Source organism: Phyllopteryx taeniolatus, chromosome 12 (genome assembly GCF_024500385.1).
Source record: "Phyllopteryx taeniolatus isolate TA_2022b chromosome 12, UOR_Ptae_1.2, whole genome shotgun sequence".
In the NCBI taxonomy this organism is placed as follows: domain Eukaryota; kingdom Metazoa; phylum Chordata; class Actinopteri; order Syngnathiformes; family Syngnathidae; genus Phyllopteryx; species Phyllopteryx taeniolatus.
In genome coordinates this window covers 9,584,965-9,605,136 of record NC_084513.1, presented here as the reverse complement: position 1 = coordinate 9,605,136, position 20,172 = coordinate 9,584,965, and the positions used below count along the sequence as shown (strand labels likewise).

At 41.8% G+C, this 20,172-nt stretch overlaps 1 protein-coding gene across 4 annotated transcripts in view; it reads left to right on the top strand.

The window, feature by feature from the left end:
* The window catches only part of dnah7 (dynein, axonemal, heavy chain 7), a 95,315-nt gene that overhangs the window by 23,784 nt on the left and 51,359 nt on the right, over positions 1-20,172 (top strand). For all 4 annotated transcript variants that reach the window (XM_061791641.1, XM_061791640.1, XM_061791639.1 and 1 more), the window contains exons 20-31: positions 4,055-4,248; positions 4,942-5,140; positions 5,234-5,374; positions 6,378-6,590; positions 6,682-6,791; positions 7,867-8,035; positions 8,735-8,837; positions 9,041-9,168; positions 10,507-10,719; positions 12,588-12,686; positions 15,019-15,267; positions 18,715-18,864. In XM_061791641.1, the coding sequence (XP_061647625.1) occupies positions 4,055-4,248; positions 4,942-5,140; positions 5,234-5,374; positions 6,378-6,590; positions 6,682-6,791; positions 7,867-8,035; positions 8,735-8,837; positions 9,041-9,168; positions 10,507-10,719; positions 12,588-12,686; positions 15,019-15,267; positions 18,715-18,864 (1,968 nt within the window). The remainder of the gene's footprint in view (positions 1-4,054; positions 4,249-4,941; positions 5,141-5,233; positions 5,375-6,377; positions 6,591-6,681; positions 6,792-7,866; positions 8,036-8,734; positions 8,838-9,040; positions 9,169-10,506; positions 10,720-12,587; positions 12,687-15,018; positions 15,268-18,714; positions 18,865-20,172) is intronic.

Here is a 20,172-nt window from a genome sequence, read left to right as displayed (position 1 = left end):
GGGTGTTGAAACACCGAAATCCTCATGGGTGTGACACCCCTGGAAAAAAGTGTGTATAAATGAAGTGTAATACAGTGTTCCCTTGCTATGTCGCGCTTCACCTGTTGCGGATTCAGTGCATTGTGTGTTGTTGTTTTTTCATATTCGTATTGCGCATGATTGACCATATCGTAGGATTTTGAGTGTATGTTGTAATTTTTTTTGTGGTGAAATACAGCTAAATGCTTCATAGCCTAAAACATGAAAAGTGTGGGGGGGGGGGGGAGTTAAAACACAGATTACAAGGAATACATTCTACATATTGTACAGTACATTATAGGAGAAGGGGGGCGGGGTGGGGGGGGGGTTCAGTGGCTCATTTACAAAAGACGGGACAGCCCCCCTCAAAACAGGCTTAGTTCCGGGAGGCTGAAAAGATATTTATTTGTTTCCTGATTTTCGTTTTGATTTTGTTTTGATTTACTTTTTTTGAACTGAAGATGAAATGTGGGCCTCGAACTAGGCCAAGGTGACTTTTGTCACCCCAAAATGAATGCAATTTGGGATACAATTTAAAATGCTATGCCCGTCTGATGAACACAGATTTAATCAAACTTAGATTTAATCAAACTTGTGGTTATTGTTGTTGTGTACAATAGGAAAAAGGGCTGATTTTCTGCAGTTAGTCAGCGGAAAGCTATTCACAAGCACACGGATAGGGACAACAATGCTCTAATGCATGCATTATGTACCGTAATGGATTTTTTATGCAGTGCACAGATGCTCTCAATGGCGAAACAGAAAATGTCCTCAGCTGATACGCCAGGTCCGCAATCTTCGTCTTTTTCATTGTGCCACACGGGAGCTTTACATCACATGGCCTGGTGACATCCGCACAATATTGTCCGCATGAGAATGTGGGTGTGTAATAGAAAGTCAGCAATTCATCACGGGCTCTCATTATTGAGAGAGCCCCATCACTCTTTTAGCAAACAATATGGCAGTCAGTGTCTCATTAGAGGGCTTGGCGTGCTGCATTGTTAAAGCTAAAGAGGTTCATGGAAAAAAAATGGGAACTGCTCCTATTATTTTCAATTGTCTATGCAACAGTGGATAAATGACATTTTCCGACAAGACAAAGAAGGTATGCGACGAAAATTGTAGCAGTAGTGCCTCGTTATCTTTTTTATTTTGATTTTTTATTTTTTTTTCGCATGACATATGGGAATAATTCATCAACAAATATGTCTTGTTTTGTGATAACCTATGCAGCTGTCAATCGATTTTGAGTGCGGGCTATTGATGGTGTAACGAATTGGGAAACGCCTCTGGGGAAAAGTGTGGATGTTGCAACATCCACATCATCCGTGACGGTGATGTTCCTAGGGAAGGTTTTGGTGTTGAACCCTGTTGTTGGTGTTGGTGTTGTGACACCCACATCCTCCACTGGAATTAAAGAGTGTGGGTGCTACGACACATTAACCATGGGTGTGATGGCCCTGGGGAAAAGTTTAGGTGCTGAAACACCCATATTCCCATAGCTGCGATAACACCTGGGGTAAGTGTTGGTGTTGAACCATTTTATTGGGAAAAGTGTGGGTGTTGCAACATCCACATCCCTCATGGGTATGACACCGCTGGGAAAAGTGTTTGTGTCGAACCCCTTCACGTGGAAAAGTGCGTGACACCCACATCCATCATGAATGTGAGGCCCCTGGGGTAAAGTGTGGGCGTTGCAAAATCCACATCCTCCATGGGTGTGATGCCCCTAGGGAACGTGTTTAAACGTGTGTTTAAACCTTTCATAGGGTAAAGTGTGGGTGCTGCAGCATCCACATCCTCCACTGGTGTGACGCCCCGGGGAAAAGTGTGGGTGTTGAAGCACATCAGGCTGTAGTTGGTTGTTTAATTGAATATTTACGGCAGCACAGATGAGAAAAAAACATAGTTCTGATCTCTCCTGATGATCACGTTCCTTCTTTTAACACTGAACTGCTGTTACTTCTGCAAGCGTACATTTCTGTGCACAATATGCGGGGAGATTAAAAACAGAAACAAGAAAAGAAAAGAAACAAGAATCAAGATGGGGGTTTGGGAGACAAAACCCAAAAAGCCGAAAGAGGCCAGAATGTGAGCATCCTCAAAGAGTTTGCAAAGGGTAAAAACGTGCTCAGCCAACCTCAAAGGAGAGACATCAATTTCAGGCAAAAGCTCGGTCTGAGCATCAAATAGAAATTATAGATTTTGTCTGGAAGGGGCACAGTTATCTTGAGTTGCGAAGAAAATGAGGCCACCGAGGGACAGCGAGACCACTCCCAAATGTGGGTATCTGCGCTTGGATTTGTCATCAACCCGCCTCACAAAGTGGAGATGCTTTCTTTTTTTAGTTACTTCTTTGAGCAGGACATTGTGCTTTTTCTCACAAATTAAGACTCAATCGCCCAGGTTTCTTAATAACAAGACTGTGACACTTTTCCCTGATGAAACGGTTCAACACTCACACTTTTCCCCAGCGGCGTCTCACCTGTGGGGGATGTGGTTGTTTCAACACCTGCAATTTTCCCAGTGAAAAGGTTTAACACGCACATACTTTTCTCCCAGATGTGACAGACCTCTGAGCAAAGTGGTTGTTGCAATACTAGGGTTGGAAAGATTACTTTGGAAATGTAGTTGGTTACAATTACAGGTTATCCTGTTGAAAATGTAATATGAATATAATTATTTCAATTACTTTCTAAAAGTATTATAACTAATTATATCGCATTTGTATATTGCAGATTTTTCTCCCTATCATGGGGTTTGATTACATTTTCAAGAAAGAAAAGAATACCTATGTCACTAATAATTTATTAGTGACCTAAGTACAGAGTGGCAGATGGCGGAAACACTGTAGCCCAAATAACACAAAACACATTACACTTTAGCGATCATGTATTTTTTTCAAGTTTTTGGCATAATTTGATGGTGCTACACTGGTTATTATGAATAAGGAAGTGGCAATTCTGCCGAATGGCCACTACATGGAATAAGGGCGCTTTATACTGTATAGTGGGGGAGGGAACTCGTGCCAGAAAGTATACGCCCCAGTATACGTCAGAAAGTATACGCCTTCTTTTGTCACGGGGCTGTCTGTTGTCGTATTAGAGCGGCTCCAGCTACCGGAGACAAATTCCCTGTGTGTTTTTTGGACATACTTGGCAAATAAAGATGATTCTGATATCTCAATAATTCTGTACTATATTGTTCTCAGTCTTTGCACGTATTCAGCACTTATCTTCAAACATATTTAATGTATTTAGAAACAAAATACAACTTGGGCTTTGGGGGGGATTTTAAACAAATTATATATGAATGCAAACAGCCCCAACTCATGAAGACAAAGCGTATTACTATACAGTCATCTATTCTTTATCCTCTGCGAATAACAAATAAATATTACTGCACCTTAGTTGCTTTCGTCTTATTTTGGTTCTCATCATAAAATCAATGTGCATTATGTATGTATTATATTACCAATTGGCTGGCGACCAGTTCAGGCTGTACCCCACCTCTCGCCCAGAGTCAGCTGGGATAGGCTCCAGCACCCCCGCGACCCTAGTGAGGATAAGAGGTGTAGAAAATGGCTGGCTGGAATTATATTACCCCTGGAAGCCAGGATGTGCACACCAGAAGGTGCAACAGAATGATTTAAACCATGAACTAATGATGCACACACGGTTTAATTATTTACGTTCAATTTCATTGTCTTATTACTGCATATTTTTATAAAGTACAATACAGTAGAACGCAATTTTTCTCAGTTAAAACACGGTGCAAAATTTTTGGGTAGTGCTTTTTTGGGGACTGGAATGGATTAATGGCATTTCCATTCATTTCAATGGGGAAAGATGATTTGAGATATGAGTGTTTTGAGTTACAAGCGTGGTCATGGGACAAATTAAACTCAAGGTACCACTGTGTAGGGTTTACATCATCTTTCAATTTAGTTGCAAATTTACAACAATACGGAGCCATACATTTATTGTAACATTCCCATTGCTGCCATGTGAAAAAGTTCTTGTTTTTTACTTTGAAGGACAAGCGCGTATTGGCCGTGATCAACATCAATCAGATGCTGGACAGGCAAAAGAAGTCAAACGAGCATCTGGAGATGATCCTCAAAGGGCTCAACAACTACCTGGAAAAGAAGCGTCTCTACTTCCCTCGCTTTTTCTTCCTGTCCAATGAGGAGCTGCTGGAAATCCTCTCCGAGACCAAAGACCCGACAAGGTAAACAAGGCGTAATGTACTGTATTGGACTATGGAGTCACCAACCGATTCGAACGATTCCCGTGTCAAAATGTGTTGTGTTGATGTTGGTACACAACGGCATATGATGGCAATAATAAGGTATAATACCAACGTGAATGAAGCAGTGTTTGGTAACTCAAGCAAGACAGTAAGTAATCATTTTGGAGATATGACGATTCCACACGACAGCGATGAAATGTTCCTAATCCTTCCATGTTTCTCATCAGATTCAAACCATTCCAATGTAAAAATGTTTAGCTTGTTCAGGACACACATGCTAGTATTTGTTTATTTTACCGAAACTCCACAGTTTCCATGGGAAAAAAATCCATGATAATGCCATCCATCCATCCATTTTCTACTGCTTATCCGAGGTCGGGTCGCGGGGGCAGTAGCTTTAGCAGGGACGCCCAGACTTCCCTCTCCCCAGCCACTTCCCTCCTCTCCAGCACCCCCTGAATAGACCTTACCAGGGAGGCTGAGGAGTGTGTAAAAATCCTTATCCATCTGCCTTCGTGTTTTTTACACTCAGGTTGCTGTCTTGCTATATGTTAGCGTACTAACTGTTAGCATCTGATAAATTTTCATTATATTAGTACTACAATTTATTTTTCCCACATCTCCAGAATTGGAATTCTTTAGTTAGTTACACCTTTCTTTGTGTATTTTCAGGGTCCAGCCTTTCTTGAAAAAGTGCTTCGAGGGTATCGCTCGTGTGACGTTCACCGAAGAGCTTGACATCACTCACATGAAGAGCAGCGAGGGCGAAGAAGTCCAGCTCGTCGACATCATTTGCACCCCAAACGCCCGTGGCCAGGTGGAAAAATGGCTTCTGGAACTTGAGAATGACATGATTGCCTCTCTGCATAAGGTGTCTTTTTAAAGCCTATTTCCCACCATGAGCTAAACTGATTTGTTTTATCCACTAACTGACGTCCATATCCATCTTGGGGTTCCATCACAGGTAGTCGGGGAAGCTATCGTCGCATACCCCAAAGCCTTGAGGATCGACTGGGTGCGCGCTTGGCCCGGCCAGGCAGTACTGTGTGTCTCACAAGTCTACTGGACAAAAGATATCCACGATGCCATCAACTCAGGGCAGAAGGTAAATAATGTGGATAGGATTACAGTCGTCTCTAGCGAGATCTCATTTGTATATTTATTTGTGATCACTTTTCCTCTAGAATGTTATTGCAGACTTGCGTAGCAAGAAATGCGAGCAAGGAGAAAAGGGTGCATAAAAGAAAACGTTTGGGATAATTTTACAAGTACAAAAATAAGATAAAGTGCACCGCGTGTACTGCAAAGCAGAACTGGCTTACACGTGCACATCCACGATAAAGTAAAAAGTAAAGTAAAACGTTAGATAATTTTATATATCCTACCATCGCTAGGTAGAACATATGGTATTGCTAGAAATACTTTTCATCGCTTTATTGAACAAACTGTAACAAAATAAACATAACAAGCATATTCATAGACTGGTTAACAGTTAGCCTGTTAAAAAACAGCTGCTATCCTGAGCCAACTACAACCAACTTTACACTGTCTTTCCCTGGCTCCAATGTCACTGAACAGGCCAGGCCCTGCCTTTTAAAGTCACACACATTCAAAGTCACAGATACTACGGTGTACAACGTAAAGATTGCAACCCCAGGTGGACACAAATAATACCTTCACCTCACATGCATATTTTGCATTGGATTTGTTGTTTTGCCTCAGCACCATGGGTGTCCGAGCCTTCAGCTGCTCAGCAAGCACTCTAGAACTATCTCCCCCCACATAATATACATACAGATTCCCTCACAATGTTTAAAACCCAAATGAGAACTCATCTGCTTTCTGCCTTTGTAACTTGTTATATTGTTACATTTGACTGAAATTATTTCGATTTTGCCCTCACAGCACGTTCTTGGCTTTGTGCAACTAGACAGATAGTTAGCAGCATGAAAAAAAGGGAACCTCAAGAGGTTTTGCTGCTTGGTGTTTCTTATTTATCACAAATTATTGGTTGATTCAGAAGAAAATGTTAACGGTTATGGACAAAGTAGTGGCTATACATGGGTGGTTGACATTACATCTTTCCCATATCTTGACCAACTCCTCAGGCCCTGGATGACTATCTGGCTCAAAACAACCGACAGATTGACGACATAGTGGAGCTGGTGCGGGGCAAGCTGTCCAAGCAGAACCGAGTCACCCTGGGAGCGCTTGTGGTATTGGACGTCCACGGTCGCGACGTGCTGGCCTTGCTGGTGCAAAAGGGTATAAGCGACGAGCACGACTTTTTGTGGCAAAGCCAGTTGCGCTACTACTGGGTGGTATGAAACACGTTCCCTTTTTTTTTTTTTTTCTTTTTAATCATGCATGGTAAGAAATACTCAGTGAACTAACTTATGCTGTGTTGTGCAGGAAAACGACCTTCAGACCAAGATGATTAATGCAGGTTTGCCGTATGGTTATGAGTACCTGGGCAACACTCTGCGTCTGGTCATTACCCCACTGACTGACCGCTGCTACCGGTAAAGCCATGTTCTTAATATTTCGAGGCTATGGCTTTATTGGCTCAGTAGCACTACCATGGAATTTTTTTTAAAAGCCAGTTTGCCTAAGCAACATGAAATTTGGCAGGTATGACCGTCATGAGTTGACCCTCGAAAAGTCTCAAGAAGCCATGCCTGAAAAGACACAGGGAGTCAGCCATTTTGGTTTGAAGCAAATAGTAGGGATTGCAGGCATGGCCTTCTAAAGTCAGCTCAGTAACACAGATTTATTTGAAAATTTTGTCCCTGAAGCAAGTTTCTCTTAGAAACATGAACTTTGGTACGCATGACTGCCATTTGTAAACCCATCAAAAAGTCTGAAAAAGTCATTTCTGAAAAGACACAGGAAGTCAATCATTTTGGTTTAAAGTATTTAGTAGGAGTTGCATGTGTGGGCCACCAAATTTAGCTCACTAGTGCTCTCCATAATTCTTTTAAAATTCAGCTGCTAAAGCAAGTTTCAATCAGCAACATGACATTTGTTAGGCTTGTCTAGCTTGGGTAGACCTACAAAAAAGTCACAAAAACGCATGCCTGAAAAGACAAAGCCATTTTGGTTTAAAGCCTTTAGTAGGAGTTGCACACGTGGGCCACCAAAATTGGCTCAGTCGAGCACCCCAGAATTCTTTTAAATTCACCCCTTAAACCAAGTTTCCCTTAGCAACATGAAATTTGGTGGGTTTTCTATCTTGAGTAGACCCACAAAAATTTCTTAAAACTCATGCCTGAAAAGACACAGGAAGTAATCCGTTTGGGCTCGAAGTAGCCCTTTTAGTGTAATTTGAGCCGTTCCTTCAAAGACGAACGTGTGCAGCAGATTTTGTCTGTGATTGCTACCTAATTTGAACCACGTAGCTTACACTCGACAGATGGACAAGAATAAATTGTCAAATGTTTGATATTTTTCATCATTGTGTGTAGATGTGGTGTTGCAGCAAACTTTGATGACTCTAAGTTAGCTCCACAAGGGCATACTGTAGCTTGACTGGACTTAGTCTTGTGTGAAGAAGAAAATATTGCTTATTAATCGGAATGAATTCACCTTCTCTTTCAGCACCTTGTTTGGTGCCCTCCATCTCCATTTGGGTGGAGCTCCAGAGGGCCCAGCGGGCACAGGAAAAACGGAAACCACCAAAGACTTGGCTAAGGCTGTGGCCAAGCAGTGTGTGGTCTTCAACTGCTCTGACGGACTGGACTACCTCGCCCTGGGAAAATTCTTCAAAGTAAGTACAAGTTCCTGACTTTTGAATATGAACATAAGGAGGACATATGAAAAATTTACTTTTTAATGGCTTCTAACCACATAAATTGGGTGTCTAGGGTGCCTGCCCACCCGCCAAATATTAAATTAAACAAACACAATCTTTTGTGAGCTAACTATTTTTGAAAAATTGTCTGTGAGCAAGCCGTTCTGAATTTGTCTGAATTTTAATGGCACAATTTGGCTGATTTGCATAACACTAATCCCTGCGCCCACCCCAACACACCAATTTCTGCATGACTAAACTGGGCATAGATCTGCCATTTTCAGGCCACGGCCTTTCTGAAATTGTGTACGCATGACATAATTCAAACATGCACGTCACAGAGGTAGCTAAATTTATAAAAGCTTGCTTTTGGTCAAGAATGGTAAGTCACCACCCATTTCACGATAAAAATTGTTTTGCGTGTATCTGTGTGTTTGTAATAGCATCTATGTGGTGGTGTTATTATAACGCTTTAAGCAACAGATATATGAACATAAACTGAGGAGCAACAAATGAAGACATAATATAATATTCGCCGGCATCTAATCTTTATCCTCAATAAAAAAGACAAGAAATAGGAAGACACCTTGTGAAAAAAAAGCATAATACTGTATGTCTCCTTGAAATACTTCAACTGCCTCACACATGTATGATATTGAGTGTATATGTGACCAGGGCCTTTTGTCTTGTGGAGCCTGGGCCTGCTTCGACGAGTTTAACAGAATCGACTTGGAAGTGCTGTCGGTGGTGGCTCAGCAGATCCTCACTATTCAGAGAGGTTTGATTTCTTTGTTTCTCCAATACATACATCATTCCTGATCAAATTCTAAAAGTCTCTAAACGTAAAGTTTCCACATTTTTAAAATGTTTTAGCCTTATTCCAAAACAAAAACACGACTACGTGGGGGATTACTGTATAGTCGGCTTGTGTGTTTTTGATGTATACTATATACGAGTCACTGTATGTCTCTACAATTCCAGGAATCGCCGCCCATGCTAAGATGCTGATGTTTGAAGGAACGGAACTGTCCCTGAACCCGTCCTGTGCTGTGTTCATCACCATGAACCCCGGTTACGCCGGACGCTCCGAGCTTCCAGACAACCTCAAGGTACCTGGTACCTGTACTTTAAATAAGGGTGCATGATATTAAACAATTTGGCAAAAACAAAAACAAAACACATTAAAACCACAACAAAGGAACAGTAAGGTAGAACGGAAGTGACCGCGGGACTCCCTCACCTGTATAATTCTTCCGTGTTACCAGGGATTCCTATTGTCCATGGACCAAGTGACTAAGACGGGAAGTTGTCACCAAAAGCTAAAGAAACACATTTCAATATTTTAAACGCTATCTATCCTTGTGGGGACTTTGATTAATAATGTTGAGAAAAGTGACTGAGGCAGGAAGTTGCACACGTTTTAATAAACGAAGTTGGAATATTGATGATTTATGACAATCCAAAAGTGCTTAATTTCACTTTTCCAACTTTCCAGCGTTTAAGATATTGAAGTGTGTTTCTTTAGCTTTTGGTGATATGGGTAGAATGAGGTATTAGTTGTAATCCCAATTTTAATATAATTAGCATAACCTTTTAATAGATTTTTCCTTACTTAAGATAAAGGGAAGCCCATTTTTACATCTGCAATATGAGTCCCTGGAAACCCGGACTAATTATATGGTCAGTGGGAGTCCTACGGTCACTTCCTTTCTACCTTGATGTTGTTATATTGTGGCGTTTGCATTTTCATTTTGGATTAATGCCATATTAAGATTAAGGCCTTATTTCAAGACATGGGGTACTCGTGAAGACTGCTGATACCAGCCACGAAAGGCAAAAAAAATCTGACATCGAGGAAGTGCTCCACGCCAGTAGTATGCGCTACACTGCAGAGGTTTGACACATTGCCGAATCATCATATGTGTCATAAAGAAAAGTATTTTGACAATTATTAGTCTTTATATAAATTTAGTTAGAGCGTCAGCCTCACAGTTCCGAGGACCCGGGTTCAATCCCCGGCCCTGCCTGTGTGGAGTTTGCATGTTCTCCCCGTGCCTGTGTGGGTTTTCTCCGGGCACTCCGGTTTCCTCCCACATCCCAAAAACATGCATTAATTGGAGACTCTAAATTGCCTGTAAGCATGACTGTGAGTGCGAATGGTTGTTTGTTTCTATGTGCCCTGCGATTGGCTGGCAACCAGTTCAGGGTGTACCCCGCCTCCTGCCCGATGACAGCTGGGATAGGCTCCAGCACGCCCGCGACCCTACTGAGGAGAAGCGGCTCAGAAAATGGATGGATGGATGGAATATTTTATGTATCAAAAGTACTCGTGGTATCAGTACTTAATATCGGTGATTTATTCACGAGTGAATACTCGTACTGGTATCGTTCAAACTGTGCCAATCTGTTTGTAACCACCATTGAGAGTTAGTCTGCTCACTCTGCAGGCACTGTTCAGGACGGTGGCCATGATGGTGCCGGACTACGCGTTGATCGCGGAGATCGTGCTCTACTCGTGCGGCTTTGTGACGGCTCGGCCCCTCTCGGTGAAGATCGTGGCCACCTATCGGCTGTGCTCGGAGCAGCTCTCCATGCAGCATCACTATGACTACGGGATGAGGGCTGTCAAGTCCGTGCTGACTGCTGCCGGAAATCTCAAGGTACTGTAGGTGCGGTCATGCTTAATGTTTGTGTGCAAACCAATTTGCAGAGGTGGGTAGAAATGGCGCGACATTTGCTCCGTTACATTTACTCAATTAACATTTTGGATAAATTGTACGTGTCAGAGTAGTTTTAATGAAGCATACTTTTTTCTTTTATTCAAGTATTTATGTTAAGAAGAAACTGTACTTTTACTCCGTTACAATAATCTACATGCCCCTCGCTCCTTTCATTTATCAATAATTGCGTGCACAATCTATTTTTAAAATTTAATTTTCGACTTCCGCATCGGGCGCCGTTGCTCCAATCCACCGTCGTGACCACGGTGATGTTTGACTCAAGTCCTCTATTTGGGCTTCGCGGGCCAATCCAAGTGAGTTGTGACAGCGTCGAGCGACTCGTGTTTACATTACAGGCTACGAAAAACAGCAGCAGCAGAATTTTTCATCTGTCCCGTTTGTATACATGTCCACCCAATTGTGTGTTGACTGATTAAAATGGCTGACTTCTGTTTGATGACAGGCATGAGTCCAGGAGACATTTTCATCATGCGTCCTGTTATGATAGACATGCCCACCCAAGTTTGTGTTGATTGCTGAAACTGGTCTCCGGGGCGGATTCTTTTTCTAAGTTGGTAAAAAAAAATTGAGGCCAGGAATCGCCGCTTCAAACCAAAATGGCTGACTTCCTGTCAAATCTTTGGCAAAGGTTCTTGAGGAGTTTTCGTGTGCCCTGTTATGATAGACATGTCCAACCAATTGTGTGTCGACTGGTGAAAGTGGTGTCGGGGGGCTATTTGAGCCACTGAGAACTAGCGTGCGCTAACTCCCAATTTTGTCATTTTGCGGGAGAGTGATTTAAAGTTTTATAGCTGCAGTAAAATCTGGGAGATTTATATCTGGGTGATTTATATGGCAATGATTACTTATGAATTCTTGTTTTCACAGAAATTGTGGTTTTCCTCATATTTTGCCATATTTAACGATTTTGGTTTTATTGAGATATAGTGACACTTTATCCACAACTCAAGTACTGTCATCATCTTCAGTTTCATAGATTGGATTCGGTCAGTATCATCTAGGTTGCCTGGAAGAAACAAAACAAACTGGGATTAGAATTTTTTTTGTGTGCAATATTGGTCGAAACAACTGGCAATTGTCTTGATGTTTCATGAAAGATGATAAATAACATTCACTTATACTTACATGCAGATGTAATAGTACCCAAGCTAAAGCACAATTACTCTCTGAGTCTTATATCAATTTCTGAACTTCACTTTCTAGGATGTTGGCCCAATCATGCACTGATGAATCAGGAAAAGTGATGATTGCAAAAATAGACTGCCCCCTATATGTCAAAATTGGAACTAAATCTTGATTTAGACCAGTGTTGACCTGCAAAATATGCCTTTTCTCTATTAATTCCAGCACTTTAAAATGACAATAATTGAGTTAGCCCACCCCAGTTCTCTCAGTGACAAACTTTTTTCCAACTTTCCAGGGAGCACTACTCAGTGAGAAACTAACGCCACTCTCCACCCACATTAGATGCCGTAGGTAAAAAAGATAATTGCCATCTTTTTCAGTATCACAATTTTTGAGAGGTTGTGTCGGGGGCCCCTAAAATACAAACTTGTTCACCAGGATACATGCACATGGAAGAAACTAGTGAGTTTTCATGCATGGTGAGACCCCCCAAAAAGGTAATTAAGTCGTTGAAAGAATCAAAATCAGCAATGTTGGGGAATGTTTCTTATAGTTACTGTGATTGTCTGGGGACCATTCCAAGGTGAACCCCGCCTCTCGCCCAAAGTCATTCCCCATTTGTTATGATCTCACATCTCCTCTCCGTGTTTGTTGGATTGCAGCTTGCCTTTCCAGACGAGAATGAAGACACTCTGCTACTAAGATCCATTATTGATGTGAATCTGCCAAAGTTTCTGGCCCAGGACCTGCAACTGTTTGGGGTACGTATGTATAATGCTCCATAATAAATGATCCCCAATATGTGGGTATATATACAGTATGCGGGAGTTTACACTATGTTCCAGGCCCACCCGTGATAGTCAAATTTGAAAAAACACAAAACTTTTTTTCAAGAAAAACTATTTTGGTTTTGTGAAAACTTACTTTGTAAAGGGTTTTTAAAGGATACAAAGTCATAATCTTACAAGAATAAAGCTGTGTTTTCCCAAGATAAAGTAATCTTGCCTTTTATTCTGTAAAAATTAAAAATGGCACTATATTGTTGGAAACGTATGCGCTTGGTTCTTTACTTTATTCCTGTCATAATCAGCCTTTTGTTAGAAAAAAAGATTGTATTCATGCAGAGATGTCAGATCTATGGGATATGTCACAGTCATATTAGAGTTTTTATAATTGGCCTAAGAGTACAGTGATGCCTTGAGATACGAGTGAACCGATTTATGACTTTTCTGAGGTTATGAGCCATTGTTTGGCCGATTATTTTGCTTTGACTTGCAAGCAAAACTTTGGGAAACGAGCACTGTATGGTGGCAATGAATTAAACTCACTTCATAACAAGCACCGGTTTGGCAGAAAGAGAACAAATCTTGAAAAAAGAGGCTTCAAGCTATTTTTTACCACTCCCAGTTGAAGTTTAACTGTCAAACTAAACCTAAAACATGCCCAGACGCCCAGACTTCCCTCTCCTTAGCCACTTCATCCAGCTCTTCCGGGGGATCCCAAGGCGTTCCCAGGCCAGCCGAAAGACGTGGTCTCTCCAGCATGTCCTGGCCAAGCTTCTCACCCTATCTCTAAGGGAGAGCCCGGACACCCTGCGGAGGAAACTCATTTCGGCCGCTTGAATCCGGGATCTTGTTCTTTCGGGCACGACCCACAGCTCGTGACCATAGATGAGGGTAGGAACGTAGATTGACCGGTAAATCAAAGCGTCGCCTTTCGGCTTAGCTCCTTCTTCACCACAACGGACCGATACAAAGTCCACATCACTGCAGACGCTGCACTGATCCGCCTGTCGCTCTCCCGTTGCATTCTTCCCTCACTCGTGAACAAGACCCCAAGATACTTGAACTCCTCCACTTGGGGCAGCATCTCTTCCCTGACCTGGAGATGGCACGCCACCCTTTTCCGACTGAGGACCATGGTCTCAGATTTGGAGGTGCTGATTCTCATTCCAGCGGCTTCACACAGGGCTGCGAACTGCTCCAGTGAGAGATCATGGCCTGATGAAGCCAACAGAACCACATCATCTGCAAAAAGCCGAGATGCAATACTGAGGCCGCCAAACCAGACCCCGTCTACGCCTTGGCTGCACCTTGAAATTCTGTCCATAAAAGTTATGAACAGAATCGGTGACAAAGGGCAGCCTTGGCCGAGTCCAACCCTCACCGGAAACGAGTCCGACTTACTGCCGGATATGCGGACCAAACTCTAACTCCAAGCTGTGTGTGGAGGCGAGTCCGACTATATCTAGTCGGAACTTCTCGACCTCACACACCAGCTCAGGCTCCTTCCGTCCCAGAGAGGTGACATTCCACGTCGCTAGAGCCAGCTTCTGTAGCCGGGGATCGGATCACCAAGGTCCCTGCCTTCGGCCACCGCCCAGCTCGCACTGCTCCCGACCCCTATGGCCCCTCCCACAGGTGGTGAGCCCATGGGAAGGGGGACCCACGTTACGCTTTCGGGCTGTGCCCGGCTGAGCCCCATGGGTGCAGGCCCGGCCACCAGGCGCTCACCTTCGAGCCCCACCTCCAGCCCTGGCTCCAGAAGGGGCCGCGGTGACCGGCTTGCGGGCAAGGGAAACCTAGATTCATTCATATTTTTCATCATCGGGGTCTTTTAGCCGTGCTTTGTCTGGTCCCTCACCTAGGACCTGTTTGCCATGGGTGACCCTACCAGGGGCGTGAAGCCCCAGACAACTTAGCTGCTAGGATTATTGGGACACACAAACCCCTCCACCATGATAAGGTGACGGCTTCCAGGAGGGGCAATTATTTCATGACTATTTTTTATTTATTTTTTATATATAAAGTACAATATTATAGATTGCTATTTTTCTCCTTGAAGAATACAGTGCAAAAAAAATATTTTTTTGGAGGCTGGAACGGATTAAGAGGATTTCAATTCATTTCAACAGGGAATGATGATTTGAGATACAAGTGTTTTGATTTATGAGCAAGTTCACGGAACAAAGTAAACACCGCTGTAGTTGTTTTACAGTATTATGTTTGTTTTATCGCTGTACCAATCCCCATATGTACTGTATGCACCTTTTTTTTAATGACATCACATAATAATTAATATTTTTTTCTTCAGGGTATCACATCCGACCTTTTCCCCGGTGTCACGCTCCCCAACCGAGACTACAGCACATTGCTGGACGCCGTGAGGGAAAATTGCGACCTTATGAACCTTCAAGTCACTGACTTCTTCATCGAGAAGATCCTGCAAGTGTACGAGATGATGATCGTCAGGCACGGTTTCATGCTGGTGGGCGAACCATTCGGAGGAAAGACGTGTGCCTACCGCGTGCTCTCGGCGGCACTTCATGACGTCTGCGTCAAGGTATTGTACCAGTTCGGGTGGCAAAAGTAACTCGTACTCTGTATTTGAATAGAGGTACAAATATAAAAAAAAAGAACGGTAATCGCAGAATAATGATTCAACACCTTTTTGCTTAAGAAAAAGTAAAAAAGTATGTACTCTGAAATGTACTTACCGTATTTTCACGACCATAGGGCGCACCGTATTAAAAGGGGCAGTCTCAGTTACGGGGTTTATTTCTGTATTTAACTCATACATAAGGTGCACCGTATTATTGGGCGCAGGCATGGTAAAACATACGCTAGCTTAATACATACGGTAGCATGCATTCACGCGAAAACAATGTTTTTAAAAAGGCAGCGGGAGGAAAACTGAGTTCGGTTGTACTTTATTGAAGTATTTAACAATGTACTCACGTTATTTTTTGCTCAATCCTCATCCACAAATCCATCAAAGTCCTCCTCTTCTGTATCCGAAATGAACAGCTGGGGAAGTTCTCCATTTAAACACGCCAGGTTCCCTCTCGTCATTGTCGGAGTCAGTCTCGTTGCTGGGGGGCTGTTCAGCAATGATGCTGGCTTTCGCGAAAGCTCGGACAACAGTCAAAGCAGATACCTTAGCCCAAGCATCCACAATCCATTCACATATGGTGGCGTAACTCGCCCATCGTTGCCTCCCAGTCTTAGTTGCACTTGTTTGTTCACAGTGGCTGTGAGATGGGCACTCATGGAGTCACAGACCAACAGGGACGGTGACGCGTAGAAAAAAACATCCAGTCTCTTTACGTACACCTCACTCAGCCACTCTCTCATTTCCTCTCGTCCATCCAGCCCTTTTGATTGGCCTTAAGGATGACTTCGGCTGGAAACCTTTCTTTAGGCAGTGTCTTCCTCTTAAAAATCACCAAAGGTGGCAGTTTCTCTCCATTACCATGGCAACCAAGCACAACAGTAAAAGCCGACTTCCTCCAGTTGCGAACCATGGATTCTTTGAATTCTCTCGCTGCTGCTCGATTCCCATGTTCCTCCGCGTAACTGATTGACTGACAGGTTGTAGTCTTAAAAGTGCTGGCAAGTTATGAATACAGCACCTTGAAAATCAAATTAGAGGCACAAAATGAGGCCAGAGAGAGCTGTAATTGTCAGTTCGTACTGACAATTTTATTTTAGTTTTTCTAATTTTAAATTGCAACCTTCCTGTTTACTGCCTGTGTGTTGAGTTATTCTGAGGAAACATTTACACTGTTGTACAAGTGCTGCATTGATTACATTGTCCCATGAACACCTATATCTATAAAAATGTGACTCACTGACCACAAACATTTGGCCATCATTCTTGTTCTGTTACGGTTGATGTGTTGTGCTTCATGCTAAAACCCGACTAATATCTTCTAACTGCGGGCCAGAGGCAACAAACTGACTATGATGGGCGTAAATGTCGGTAGAGAACTGACCGCAGAGGGCAGACGTGTACCTCCTTCCTTTTTTTTTTTCCCCTGAACTTCTTACATGTCACAAAGTGTTGATCAATAGCTGATGTAAATCCCTTTTTTGCTCACCTGGTTGCTTTTCCCTTCTTGTCCTCGGGGTGCGACTTATCTATTCTGTTGCTGTCAGATATTAATCCGGCCAATCTGTCAAAACAATCTTAACAAATAGTTTTTGATTGTGTTTTTGTCAGGGGATCCCGAAGCGCTCGCTCCATCAAAAAAATCAGGCACAATTCTGTTGTGCTCAATACCGAGTAAATGTCTATCCAATTTACCAGAGCTGTTGTGTTTGCCGTCGGTCTCAATCCACCACAACTGGCGAGTTGTATTTACATGGCTTAGATGCAGCCCGGCAGGGAGACAGATGAAGGCCTGCTGATGGAATGTCAGGGAAAGCCACATTCATCACTATCTCCCTTGTTGCTGCACTTCCACTCATCATGTCAAAAAAAAAAAAAAAAACTTAATGTATTTTTTCTTTTATCGTAATTTTGAACTCTTGTGTTGAAATGTTGTCCATCACTTTTGTCATGCAACGTTTGCCACTCACAAATTCAGTTACAGTGATGCCTTGAATTAAGGGTAATTTTTTTTTCCAGGTACTTGTACAGTACATCAGTTTTCCCCATTAAAATCAGTTGAAATACCAAATAAATTTTCCCCATTAAAATGAATTGAAATACCATGAATCCGTTCCATCCCTACCCAAAAACCCCCATAAATAAATAAATAAATAAATAAAACAATTAGAGAGAATGTAAAGAAATAGCTCGTTTTATAAAATGTAATTACTGTACGTACTGTGATATTTGTGCGTTTAATGTGTGCTTTTAAGAGGTGTGGCCAAGTGAATGACGTAAGGAGCTGGAGTCTGCTTGTGAGCATCTGAGAGTGAGTCATGGCCTTATAGCTGCTTGCGTCGTCATTTTGCATTTGTGTGTTCGACTGTTTGTCCCGTTCAATGAGCAGCGAATGTGGCTGTCCTTGCCCGCCCTCCAGGGCATTACAGCATCATAATTGCTCTATTTGTTTTTCACTTCACTTGATTGGCGACATATCTGAAATTTCCCTGTAACAAAATGTTTGACTCGCAACGCAAAGCAAGAAAGCCGATATATAAGTGAAGGCTTATAACAACAACAAAAACTTGGAAGTTGTGACAGTCATACCGAAAGTCAAGGTAGCACTGCTTTTGCATTTATTACTGTGGAAACTATGCTCAGCTATTCGCTAAAAAAACTCACCTATTTGAGTTTTTAGTGCTCTTTCTGTAATGCTCAGAGGTGCCACAGGATGGCACCAAAGCACTGGCTAATAGGAAACAAGTAATTGGTGTCAAGGAAGTATTTTAAAGTCATACATCTTGACAGACACTAATATTTTTGTATGTCTGGGAGGAGCTAATTTTAGCCTCAGTTGTTAGTGGATTCTATTGAGAGCCTTTGCCTTATGTAGACACGTGGTTCCAGTACATTTGTTCAAAATTAACTCATCTGTGAGACAACTGTATTTTTAAGGGTAATGTAAGATTTGTTTGAAATGATACAAAAGTGTTTTTGGTTCACAGTTAATGGTATATTTACAGTTTGAACAATTAATAGCAGCAATACAAACATTTTTAAAACATCCAGGGATGCCTTACAAGGATGTTTCCCCCCCCCCCCAATATCTCCCTCATAAGTCTTAGGCCAATTTTTTTCAATTTGAAGTGCCGCTGTTTACAATCTGTAACATGCAAAGTGTATAGGCTTGTTGATTTTAAAAAATTATTTTGTGCAGTATTCAAAATAAAAATGGTGCATCTATGTTTTTTTTTTTGTTTTTTGTTTTTTGTTAAATCTATTCTTGCGATATGAAATTTCATACTGTTTCAGCTTCTGTCAATTTATGTATTGGATCTCAGTAGATTATGCTGATGTACCTTTGTTATAAGTGTATACTGTATTTGTTTCTTTTCTTCTCTTTGTGTGTCCCACCAGGGTCTGATGGAGGAAAATGAAGTGCAGATCACAGTTATCAATCCCAAATCCATCACCATGGGACAGTTGTATGGTCAATTTGACCCAGTTTCCCACGAATGGTCCGATGGTATCCTGGCTGTCAGCTACAGAAACTTTGCTTCTTCCCAGGTAAATAATTAATAGTTGATGAGTGGTCTGACATATTGCTTCAGTTGTGACATCACTGCAAAAAATTATCAGTTTCTAATTCAGATGCTGAAATATTGTTGAACGAAATGTAGGAAAATGTGAGATTTTGACAAACGTAAAGAAAATTCTCATGGAAATGTTTTAAATTATTCTAAAAAGTAGCAATTTTGGGAATCATGAACTCTGTGAAGTTGAATGGTTTAATTCGGTTGAGTATTAGGGAATTTAATGCGAATTTGTGAAATGTTCTCATTAATTTGGGACATTTCTCATGGAAAATCTTGGATTCTTTAAAAAAAAAAAAAAACAAGTAGAATTTTTGGGAATATTGAAAAATTTGAAGTTGAATGCCTCGAATTTGTTGGGAAATTTGAATTGGATTTCATTGTAGAAAATGTGAAATTATGGACAAAATGAAAATACTGTATTAAAAATACTATCACAAATCTTCAATCAACCTACCACGCATGTTTTTGGGATGTGGGAGGAAACTGGAGTGCCCGGAGAAAACCCATGCGGGTACGGGGAGAATATGCAAACTCCACACAGGCAGGCCCGGGATTTGAACCCCGATCCCCAGAACTGTGAGGCGGCTGTGCTAACCAGACTTTCACCGTGTGAAAAATCCTAGCACCAATATTTTTAATGAGCCGAACATTTTGACGTTGGAATTGTGAAAGTAGAGGGACGTCAAAAATCGAAATCGAAATTAATGAGACCCAGAGATATAAAGAATTTTGGTGGGAAATAAGATCTCATCCTGTATGTAATTCACACAATTATGACATAGTGGAACAAAAAAAGGATAGCAAGGTATATTGTTTATTTGTTTTTTTCCTCTTTAAGTAAAAGTTGATTTCTTTTTTTGGCAGCCAATGTGGCATGAGCAGCAGTGTGCATGTTGTTTGTTATGACAAAAAATTCCATTACCATATGCCAATTTACCTCAAACACAGACCATATGGCTTCAGGCCAGGAGTCTCCCAAATGTTTTTTTAGTGTCACAAATCAAGATGCCACCAGTCAATTTAACCGGTAACTTGTGTTAAGACTGCTTAGGGCTTAATTAAATGCATCTGTCGAAGCTTTTTCTGTCACTGCGACTTGAGACTCTATCCTTTCTTTTCTGACCTTCAAACAATGGCAAGACGTTGATTCAATATGGGCGCAGGATTAAAGGATTTAGTCGCCATCTCTGCTTGTGGTAGAAAATACAGTCAGCTCCTCTTGAGCTCTTTGAATCTCTTTTTGGAAACTTTAAATCTCCATTAATACTTTATAAAAATC